The sequence below is a fragment of the Lepeophtheirus salmonis genome, chromosome 4, assembly GCF_016086655.4.
Source record: "Lepeophtheirus salmonis chromosome 4, UVic_Lsal_1.4, whole genome shotgun sequence".
In the NCBI taxonomy this organism is placed as follows: Eukaryota; Metazoa; Arthropoda; class Copepoda; order Siphonostomatoida; family Caligidae; genus Lepeophtheirus; species Lepeophtheirus salmonis.
Window position 1 is genome coordinate 10,185,972 of NC_052134.2, and position 12,308 is coordinate 10,198,279.

Here is a 12,308-nt window from a genome sequence, read left to right on the forward strand (position 1 = left end):
AAGGTGAATTCATGAGATTGTGTTATTAAATTAGAACAGTGGTCCCCAACCTTTTTCTAAGTGGGTACCGGTCAACACTTGACAATTTTACTGTGGACCGGAGGGAGGGGGGTTAAAATAAAATAATAATAAACGTAAATGGAACTTTATTAAGAAATTGCACCAATATATAATATAAGGAAATAATATTTTCTAGTAGCAAATGGCTCCAAGAAAATACTCTATTACTACATCAAAAACTGATCAAAACGCTAAATAAATCCGAGCCTTTTCTTGTTTCTTTGCCACTGGATTGTACTATCTGGGCGCCTGTTTCTTACTTATTTTGAAAGATGGCTTAAATTTTGGCGCGCAAGTGAAGAGAATATGGTAATTTCAAAATAAGAGACCGCTCTACTTAGATTTGGACTATAATAGAAGGGGACCACTTACTACTCTACCTAAAGTTGGAAGGAAAAGAAGAAAATATTAAGTATAAATCAAATAACTAAAGAGCGTGAAAAACATATAGTAGGCATTATAGCTTTTGCTCATGAAATCCGATGAGTCAATCAAAAATTATTAACCCAAAAGTAATTAACAATAATCTTGCACAATTAGGTAAAGTACTGGTGGATAGGATTGCCAAGGCACGTCATATTTCAAATTACCCAGAAATATTATGTGCGTGAAATCGTGATATCATCAGTGAAAAGATCTGCTGGTTATGCTCACAGTTAAAGTGATGCTTTTTTTAAATATTTTTTTGCCAATCTTTTTAGGTATTCTCCTAAGTTATTATTATCTTGACGTATATGTACACAATAAATATAAACAATGGAATAAAATACAAAAATACGTTCCTGGTAAGAATTGCCCTGTTAATAGGCTCGGGGTACTCGTTTCAGGTGATCCACAGTACGAGGAAAGGAAATTGCTAGATGTTCCTTTCATAACAGGTTCCACCGGACTCCTACAACGCAAGGCTACATTGGGACCTACTGGAAACATGGAAACTGATTAACAATGTCGTTGTTCTAGGATTTGACACAACAGCTAACAATAGTGGCATCAACAACAATGTAGTAAAACTGATTGAAGTGAAACTTGAGCGAAAAGTTATCTACTTCGCTCGCAGACATCATATATCAGAGGTCATAATTGGAGGTGCATGGATACTATTTTTGGCAAGAGTCATGGTCCAGATGTTTGGTAAATTAAACGAAGTTTGGTCCGTATTAGATAAGGACAATCCAAGAATTTTAGCCTATGTTGAAAAAGATTTGGACCCCATAAAGAAAAAATCAATTAATGCCATAAACAATTTTTTTTTAAACTTTATTGGCTTTGATTTGATACTCATACTAATATTGTACTATTAGCCATTGCGAAGCTATGGTCAAAATAATTCATAGACACACTTTTTTTTGCCAATTTAGATACACAGCTATTGTTGGGATTCGGTCTGGAAATCCTAAACAGGTCTGATACCTTTATATTTCTGTTGGACCGAATTAATTTGGTCCAACAAAAAGGGTCGGTCTGGACCAGTCTGATATAAAAATTCGGTCTAGATCGGTTCAAAGGAACAAATCGGTCTAGACCAATTTCACAGATAAATTGTTTCTAACATAACATCATATATTTTTTATTTTTCAATCACAATGACGATATATGAAGTTAAAAGAGAGACAGCTCGGATTAATTCTGATCCCGCCGTCTCTTATATGTATACAATATTTATTCAAGAACTTATCGTGTACCATAAGATTTTTTTTGGAAAAAATGAATGACATATCAAAAAAATGATCTAGATAAAAAAATTGGTTTCTCATAACATATGAGATCGAAAAAAATCGGTCCATAAATTGAGATCGAAAAAAAATCGGTCCATAAAATGAGACCGAATCAAAATTGGTCCATAAAGTGAGATCAAATCAAAAGCCCCCGTTCTGAGACCGCTGTTTGACAGAAAAATCGGTCAATTTGGTAAAGACAGAACCAAAAAAAAAAAAAAAAAAATGGGTGCTGGATCGAATCTCAACACTATAAACATCTTTTTAAACTCATTCCTCCTCCAGAGCTACATTTTATGTTGGGGGTGGTTAATCAAATCTTTGATGGACTTGCTTGGGTAAAAATAAAACATATAAATGGGCTGCAAATCACAATGTAATTAGGATTGGCTATCGAGGGGCTAGTATGGGAGGGAACCAGTGTAAGAAACTCTTGAACTACTTGGATAAACTACAGGACGATTGACCTTTTACTTTGCACTCTTTTTCTAAGGCTCTTTATGTCTTTAATAAGGTCAGAAAAAATTGCTTTAGTAAAGATTTCTCGTATGATCTGATAATGCAAAAGTTCAAGAAATATTTTTAAAATGGGGATTAAAAAATACCATTGTTTGACCTGAAAGCCAGCGGTCATTCCGGCGGTTGGGAAATTGATCAGCTGTGAAAATATTCTTGCCCGAGAAAATTTTTAATATTGACTCATTTTCCTTGATCCATGCGGGGATTTCTTGCACTTCTCGACCCTCCTGGCTTTCGTACCCTCTGTCCAAAGGTGACGTGGGATCCTGGTGAAAGAAACTAATACCAATTTGTGCTTATAGCCCTCATGTTGTTCCTAGGAGTCAAACAGAATTCGTTGGCGAGGCGATTTATCGACTAAACAGGGATCCTCCTTCACATTATTCTCCAAACTTAAGAAGAACTTTGTATTCCTCATTAAATTATGCCTTTCACTTCCTTACGTCCTGGAGAGGTCTTCCCCATTTTTTTCATCTTGGCTAGTTTAAAAACCAGGCCCCTAGAACACTTAACAATGTCCGTAATCTTCCTCACATCAACTCCTCTGTATCTTTAATGAGTGCCCATACCGTTAGGTGGGGGAGAAGGGTCTTATTCTACACTTAAAGCACAAAAATTGTTTTTTGGAACTTATGGAGACTATATAGGGGTGGAGTTATATATACATTTATATATTTATATAAAATGACTGGTGTCTCAAAATACAACTATACGAGAAAGAACGTTTTCTAAATTTATTCAAAATCAAAAAAGTTATGGGCAAAATGAGAAATTGGGAAATTGCATTTTTTGTGTTTTTCCAGGTGGAAAAAATGGATTATTTATATGTAACTACATAAAATTATTAACGTATTAATAAACGGCGAATTAAAAAAAAGAAAGATTTCCAATGGAATATTGGCTTCGTAGATCAAATAAAGTTTGTAGAAATTTGTCTTGAAATTCGTTTGCATATAAATTTTACACATAAATTTAGATTATTAAATGAAACATCAATCATTTGCTCACTAATTTTCCAATTTTTATTCAATTTTTTTCATTTTTTTCAATTTCTTGATCATTATTTGTAGTTCAATTAAACTTATTTTTTCAAAAAATTCATTTGGCTTCCTTTTACTTTATAAAAAAGCTGATTTCCCCTAGAAAACACATACAAAAACCTTAATTAAATTTACATTTCCCAATATTTCTTATAAAAACTTTACAAATTGTTACTAATAATGCTGTACGGCACTTTTAATTAAAAAAAAACACGATTTCTTTAACTTTGAATTGTCGAGGAGCTATGGGAGCTCAAACTTCTGTTTTGTTGGTTGTTTTGAGTGAATAAAAAAATTGAAAATTTGACATTAAATATTGATTTTTTAAAATCTGTCATATAAATTTTTGGAAATTTTAAATCAGCAAATTAGGACATAAAGGAATATTAAACAACTCTGAAAGGTTTTGGGAACGATTTCAAGAAATAAAAGATTACGTGCAATAGATGTGGTAATCCGCCTTAAGTCCTTTTAGGGGCTCAGAGTAGAATTGAGAATCGGGATTGGTGTATTAATTGTTTATGTCCTTGTTTATTTCTTCTTTCCCCTCCCCTCTCGTTCCAGCAGCTTGTAGCTGATCTATTGTAACTCAATGACAGCTAAGCTGCTTTTCTTCAACAGAGGACGTCTGCAGGATTATATTTTGAGGGGCTTGGTTTTTCGATTTGTTTTTTTTGAAAATAAAGCCTTAAAATTAAAAAAAAAAATTGGATAAAAATTATTATTCTTTTTTCTTTTTCAAATTTTGTAGAAAAAGTTTCAAAAACCTTATATTATTCTCAAAAAATATTTAATTTTCGAAAAATAAAATTTCAAAAATTTAATTTTTGGAAAAATCAAATTAAATTTTCTATTAAAAATAAATCATTCCTTTAAGGGGGGAGGGGAGAGGCTACACCCTCATTGCCCTCCCCCTACGGACGCCCTTGTTCAAAACATAATTCAAATGTTTTTCTTCTTTTTTGTTAACATGCCCAAAATGCTAACGATTAGCATCACTGAGCATAAATAGCATTCTTGTTTACAGCATGGTCCAATAGGTTGAGGCGTTAAAATAATTTATATTTTCATTATTGACGAATTTATATATTTATAAGCTTATTAAGATTCAAAACATATCTTTGGCATTGAACATGCTATCTTTTGCAATTCAGTTATTTGATTTCTTTCTCCTTGCATTAAAATCTTGTTCATTGCCAGTCAATGATTTTGGAGTTCTATTTTCAAATTCAGGACGAGTGATCTTGACAATCTCATTATTGCTTTCTCCAGCATCATCATCATTCATTCCAATTTTATTAACCGCCCAGTTAATCTTATCCATAACTTGTTCTTGCATCAAGTTTACACACATTGAAAGAAGAGTCATTCCTTAAAAGAGATTTGATTGGTTATGAAGAATAAATTTAATTTTTCGTTGTATAACTAACCAAAAACACAATAAAGAACGGTAAATATCATTTTAAATGCTTCATAAACCCCTTCCTTGTAATGTAAAAACGACTTTGTAGGAACCATGTCACCAAATCCAATGGTGGTGAGAGTTACAAAACAAAAATAAAGGGATGAACTTAAGCTCCAATCCTCCCATGATGAAAAAATGAGAGCTCCTATGATAAGAAAGGATCCAATAAGCATAAGATTGACCATAATAGGAACATTGACTTCATTTGTGGGCATGTAGTCCTCTTCACCAACCTTCTCAAAGCGGACATTAATTTTTTCCCTTGATCAGATGAATTCTCTGATTGTTTTCTACGAACTCGACACCAACGGCAACAGCATCGACTTGGAGACAATGAATTTTAATAGCTTTAAAAAATAACGTAAGTTTAGTTCTACCTATACAAATATTTAAAGGCATTAGCCATAAGATCACCAATATTGGCCATAAAAACCAAGAGTAACCCAATACCAATGAGCGAATAAAAAATGCAAAAAAATCTCCCTGTGAAAGTTTTAGGGGATATGTGCCCATATCCAATTGTACTCATGATTGTAATTGTGAATAAAAGAGAATTAGCAAAAGTCCATGAATAGTCCCAGTCGTCTGTACCATCAAATCCATAATCTGAGTTGTATTCTACAACAAAGTGCTTGAGAGTATTAAGATCTGCACGCACCTATAATAGTAAGTTAAGTTTTATAGAATTTAAATCAGCGGCGGAATGGCAAAGCCTTCATAAGGGAGCCCATGGGTTAATTTTAGCGCCCACAAAGGTATCAGATTTACAAAAATTGCTTTTCGTTAGGGTAATTTTAAATTTTTTACTAAAGACATTTTAAAATTTTCTTTCGCTTACGTCTCCTTTAAAATATTTTTTGGAGCATCTCGTACGTCGTTACTCTTATTACGCAACTTTTCCAAAGAAATAAAAAAACAGCCAAAAATCAGTTGATAGATAGCCAATTTTAGCCAACTATGGAATTATCTTTCAATAGTTATTGGGAATTGTTGGAAGGTTTCAAGGAAGTAGTACTAATTCAACCAATCAGCGTTCAGAATACAGATAATTGAGAAAATAAGAGCTTTTCTCCCTTATTTGGGGACTATAAAATATTAGAGATGGGACGACTAATCTGAATAAAGAATTGGATAATCCGGTGTTTTTTTCTGGAATCGTGATCGGCATCTGGAAAATAACGTTTAATTTGCAATTCTGATTCTTATTTATTACGGGTATTCAACTATTTATTACTTTTCGTAGTTATGAAAAGTAATATCCCCCTACATTAAGGAATTTTTGCAATCTACTAGAAAATTCAACATTTAAATATTTTTAACTAATATTCGAAATTTAATTTAATTTTTCAAATTTTTTTCCCCAGAAATTTAATATTTTGTGGATAACTATGTATTTTTTTTAATTTTTATAGAAAAAAATCAATATTTCTTTTTTTAATTATATTAGCAATTTAATTTTGGATTTTTTTTTTTCCAAAAATTAATTTTTTTGACAACAGCTGAGAATTTTTGTAATTTTATGTGAACAACTGTAGATTTTGGTACTTTTTCTCAAAAAAAATTATTTTTTTGTGTATAGCTGTGGATTTTTTTTTCCAAAAAGTTTAAGTTTTGATAAACAGCTGTGGATTTTTGAAATTTTTTCCCCAAAAAAATTGATTCTTAGAATATCCATTGGTTTTTGAAATTTAATTTAATTTTCAATTTGTTTACCAAAATATTGGAATATCTTGATTTTTTTCTAAAAAATTCCAAAAACCAAGCTCTTTCCTCCCCCCAAAAAAAAAAATATATATATATATAATCTTGTGGACGCCCCTGATAACAAAATGGTATATTTTAAATGTAAAATGTTAAAGTATCGAAATCGGGATTGGGGATTTTTACTAGAATCGCAGTGGAATGTCAATTTTTTTAAATTATCTCATCACCATAACATATTTATCGCAGGGGGAGAGGGGCTCCTGCCACTGGTTAGTTCAATAAATGGTCTGACAACTACTCACAGCTTCTTCATAGCCTTTTCTGGAATAATTGTACGCATCAATATTATTGGCGTATTCCCACCAAATCCTTTTTAAATAGGATATAGCTGAATCCACATTTTTACTCTTGTTTATCTTCAATTCATGGAGCTTTTCCTCTTCTGGCAGCTCAATTTTCATAAATATCCATGCACCTACAGGTAAATCAATTACATTTATCCAAATGATCACCTTCTGAACGAGGATACCTAATACAGCATATAACATGCATAGAATAAATAGGCCAATGTGGGAAAATAAAGCAGAGGAGATCACTTTCCATATGGACTTCACTTTCTTTACATATACTTCAAATTTCTTTTTTGTGTTTGTCATGGTTAGTTGTTGCACATGAATAAATCTATGACAAACTTACTCACTAAACTGATTCGTTGTTTGAGAAAAACCCCGGTTACAGTGTTGTCGTATGTATATTTAGTTATTGTACACAACTTAACTGTTTCATGGCAACTAATTAGAGGTTTTGCTTTCAATATTTATATTGACTTTAAGTCCATGAATTTGTATTTTATTTATTTTTATTTTTTTGTATCCAAGTACAACTCTATTCGAACATATTGTACCATGAATCACATACAATATGAAGGTAAACTCGCGCCTAAAACATATCAAAAAAAGGAAATCACATTCCTATAACGGGGGGTCCATTGAAATCAGAACCCTTACTAATTCAATAATGAATGAAGGTTGAGTAATTAAAATTAAATCATATTTCGATATATTGAAGCATATACACACAAGTCGAGAAAAGGACACTTGAACGTGATCTACCAACTTCCATTCGCACACTCAAAGCTATATGACCAATGTCTACTCTGTTAGCAAGTCTGAAACGTTGGAGAGGAAGAATGGCTCTGTCAAAAATCCCAAACTGGACCTGGAGGAGTTCAATGAAACAGCTCATACCAATAACCTAAAGTCTATGAGGGGCCATACAATAGATTTTGGAGATTCACACCAGACTTTGCAGAGAGCTATCAAAAAGTGTGTGGAATGAGCTTAGTGAGGGTGGAGAGGCCACTTTTTACACCAGCAATTAAAGGAACACATCTCCTCCGTTGCAAAAAATATTTTAAATGAGACTATTCAGTTCTTTTTTGACAATTTGTGAACCCTACAGACCTGATGCCAACCCCTTTAATTAAAACTTTTGGCTGCAATTCGAGGGGAAGGCCTACAGTGACCATTATTCCAACAGCAAGATACTCAATGACACTGTTAGGTAGCAGTGGGACTTCATGACAAAGGACTACATCCGCAGGGGGTGTCAGACCTTCCGCCCCCGCCTAGACGCCATCATTGGCACTAAGGATCATTACATTAATGTTAAGAGATATCCGACAGACATCTATTTATAGTATAAATTTTGTTGAAATTCTATTGTTAACTAATAAATTATATCTTGTTGAAGTTGAAAATATAAAGTTTTTAGATTTTAATGGACCACTCGGTAAATTTTTTTTTATACATATATAAATAATTTGGACATAGTTATCAGGCTATGGTGTTCTAGATGATCTGAATTTTCATTAAATGCTCCGAACTCTTTTGTTTATAAAATGTCAATGTTAATATAAACACAAGGTTAGACCATCATGTAATCAGGTTTGCTAGATTTTTCAATCTGATGTATTGTACCGATTGCTAGGCAAGACAGGCAGATTTTGACAAAACACGCAACGACTCATTGTCTATGACGTAACTATTGCTAGAAGTTTCAATTTAATGTTGTTTTGTATTTGGTGCATTGTATTAAGCGATCCTCACCATAGGTAAGTTAGGAGCAGGTTAGTTTATTGACATCACATCATACTTTCATTATCATCCCCCAAGCGTCCGTGGAACTGGCAAGAAAAACAGATTTTAACAAAACACGCAACCACTCATCTACTATTACGTCATTATTAAAAGCGTGGTAGAAGTCAAACATCAGTCGTACACGCATTATGGTATAACCTTGTACTTCTATTAACCTTGATTAAAAGTAAGATACATTCCTCGAAATTTATCGTTTACATAAAGTTCACCACCCTCTTTTCACCCCGAAGAAACCCTGACCTCCCATCTGTTTCCGCGGCCCTTCGAAGTGCTAATTAACCGAACAACTCGGAAAAATCGAGATCCTTCCGCTTCACATCGCGTCTTCTCTTCCTAAGCCAATAATATTCTTCCATTCACTTTGCTTCCCTACGCTTGACTTACCAAAGATATTTCCTTATTATTGAAAAGTTGCGATAATTGATTTTTAACTATCCTTTCTCGCTGTCTCCAATTTCGTAATAGAAAGAGAAATTATGAGGAGCGGGCAAGATACCCAATTAAATGACATATGATTGGCACTCATTGTATAAGAGATTGGGATATATTCCGTAATTACTGTGATGAAATTTCCCTTGTAATCCTTTTTTGTTTGTATTAATAATTGTAATTATATTATAATCCCTTAAATTTATAGATATGTTGTGTACAAATTGCCACCGAAAAATTAAATGAACGATTTACCATACTATGGATGAGGATAATGCAATAATCGATGTATGATCGATAGTGATGAAAATCGTTTGTATTTTGGGTATGTTAAAAATTGAAATGGAAAATCAACATGATAACTTTGAGAAGAGCATGACGTTTGTAAGATTTGTTGCGGATTTAAAATTGTAAGTCCTTGTTGGACTCAGTGTAGAATTGAGTATCGACATGGGACTAATATCCTGGTTTGTTTCCTTCCTTTTTCCACGTAACACAGCTACTAATAGCTCATCTAATGAAATGACAGACAACACCGGAAAAGATGGAGGAGGAAGATTCAAAAAATAATTTTTGTATATGAAAGATAGTATGAGCCTGTCCGTTCCACGGACGCTTGGGGGATGATAATGAAAGTATAATGTGATGTCAATAAACTAACCTGCTCCTAACTTGCCTATGGTGAGGATCGCTTAATACATTGCACCAAATACAAAACAACTTTAAAATTTATTTAACTCCAAATAAATTAGTATCCTGCGTAATATCCAATGCTTCACTCGAATGCTCATAAGTGTTCATTTGAATTGCAGCAATCCAAGACGAATTAACTGGTTAATGCAATTTCCCTTCATGTTACTACCTGATAAATCATTGAACAGATTTAATTCTCTTAAGTGCTCATCCAAGACGAATTAACTGTCTAATACAATCTCCCCTTCCTTTCTAATTTTTTATAGTAGAGTGAAGAACAAAAATGTTTGCTAAGCAGAAGAAAAGGAGGAGGAGGAAGATACAAAAGTTTATTTTTGTATAAGTAAGACTAGTATGAGCCTGTCTGTTCCACAGACGCATGGGCGTGGACGTATTTGGGCACAAAATGGTGGTGGTCAAATAATTTAAAAATTAAAAAAAAAAAAATGTTATTCATAACTTATGTTTGTCTATTTGAATCAAATGTTAAAGTACCTAATTTATTCCAGAACAATGATTGGGGGCGAAAACAAAAAAAATCATAGCCTCCTTGCTCTGATAAAAAAAGGTTATTTTCGACTGAATTACTCTTAAATAGGTATTGGGTACGGCAATACTCCCACAGTTGCGCATGCTTAGAAGACAACCCAACAAATTGCAAAGATATCAAATAATCAGTAACAGTAAGCAATCAACAGATATCTACGTAACAATCCTCTCAGTATGTAGCTAAATCAAATTTATGATAAATAATTTTTTTGTTGATGTCTTTTATATCACAAATAAAAAGTTTATTATAATAACCTATGTAAATTAAACCTTGTTCAATCCCATGTCAATAAACTAACCTACTCCTAACTTGCCTAATTTAAAGATCGCTTAATACATAACAACATTAAAATTACTTTAACACTAAATAATTTAGTATCCTGCGTAATATCCAATGCTTATGGGCCATAGGTACTTCAAAATATTAGTTATATAATGCCATTTTGTGTCTTTATTGAACAAATTAAATTCTCAATAGTGTCATTTGAATTGCAGCAATCCAAGAGGAATTAACTAGCTAATACAATCTTCCCTTTACTTCTTATTTTTAATAGTAGATAGAACTAGAAGAAAACAAAAACTGTTGCTAGGCAGCAAAAACGGAGGAGGAAGATTCAAATGTTTCTTTTTGTATAAATAAGATATGTTCTAGAAAATATCGTGTACTTTTGAGATTTTTTTGAAAAGAATAAATGATCGTTGATCTAGAAAAAAAAGAAATTTGGTCACTCATAATATGTGAGACCGAATAAATCGGTTCATAGCGAAAGACCAAAAAATAGGTCCACAATGTTAGACCGAAAAAAATTGGTTCACTATCTGAAACTGAGCTCTGTAACGAAAAATCGGTCATCAAAAAACTACTTGAGACAGAACAGACAAAAAAAAAAAAAAAACGGTGCTGGACTGAGTCTCAACACTACTAGACACTTTTTCCCAGATTCAATGTATATTTAATTATATCATTATATTTTTCTGAATCGGAAAAAATGCCTTTTAGGTGCAAAAAATGAGGAAAAGGACAAAGAGGAAAATGATGACAACAAAACGACCTTTTTTCAAACGGCCTTAAAACAAGTTTTATAAATCTGCAATGCTTTCTTTTTGTTTTATTAAGATATTACATATTTAAAATTTCATTTTACACAGTTTTAAAAATCGTATGAGATAGATGACGTCTCCCATTCTCCATTCAATGAATAAACCAAACTTTATTATTTTAATTCACGGAGATTTTTTTGTTTTTCTTTAAATAACTTTTCATTAAAATGTTTTAGAGGGATATTTTTTCATACAAAAACATGCAAAGTGTATTTGACAACATATTTTGTTTTATAGGTGTGGATAGTTAGTCGATTAAAAAATAAATTATGGTCAATTTCACAAAAATCGTAAAAATATTGGGGTTTCCATTACTTGGGTATAACTCCAAATCTGATAGCATCAGTTTTTTTTAAAATTTTTTTTGTAATATTCTTATTTTTCGACGGTAAACACAGGTTCCTTACTACTCCAACGCATGATAGCGACTAAATGTAATTCCAAGAAAACTCTAGCATGAAACTGCCCCAACCCGCAACTACTCCTATTGTCATGCATTATAAAAAAGGAACTAATGCTGCGCATCCTGTATTGTAATTTGTTCTTATACAGGGATGTGTAAGTAAATTGGAACCTTTTTTAAAGCACTATAACTTAGAAAAGTTTAATTTTACAGGATTTTTTACAAGAAATGTGAGGTTGAGTTTATAGTTTAAGCACAAAAAGTTTCATTCAAATAGGTAAACAAACAAAGTAATGTAAAAGGTCGGCCGTTGTAGAAATCTACAGGATCTACAAGTGGAAGATAACCGGCCAGTTCAAACGAAAGTCCCACAAAGCAAGACGCGACAAGAAGAGAAATCCCACGTTTCTGGCGGATCTCAAACGATAGATTGAGGCGAACCCGGCAACGCAAATGACCGTGCTCGTAAAA

At 32.7% G+C, this 12,308-nt stretch overlaps 1 protein-coding gene and 1 long non-coding RNA gene across 2 annotated transcripts; one reads left to right on the forward strand and one right to left on the reverse strand.

Moving 5' to 3' along the window:
- Positions 1–4,375: 4,375 nt before the first annotated feature.
- LOC121116887 (potassium channel subfamily K member 15-like) lies at positions 4,376–7,280 on the reverse strand. The gene is given in 6 exon segments (XM_071887607.1): positions 4,376–4,705; positions 4,765–5,052; positions 5,055–5,122; positions 5,177–5,457; positions 6,806–6,978; positions 7,033–7,280. Coding segments are annotated over 6 exon segments (1,158 nt in total). The 5' UTR covers positions 7,160–7,280; the 3' UTR covers positions 4,376–4,484.
- Positions 4,644–7,648, forward strand: LOC139905120 (uncharacterized). The gene is made up of 3 exons (XR_011779614.1): positions 4,644–4,784; positions 4,846–5,160; positions 7,572–7,648. It is a non-coding gene; the product is annotated as an uncharacterized lncRNA (long non-coding RNA).
- Positions 7,649–12,308: the final 4,660 nt, after the last annotated feature.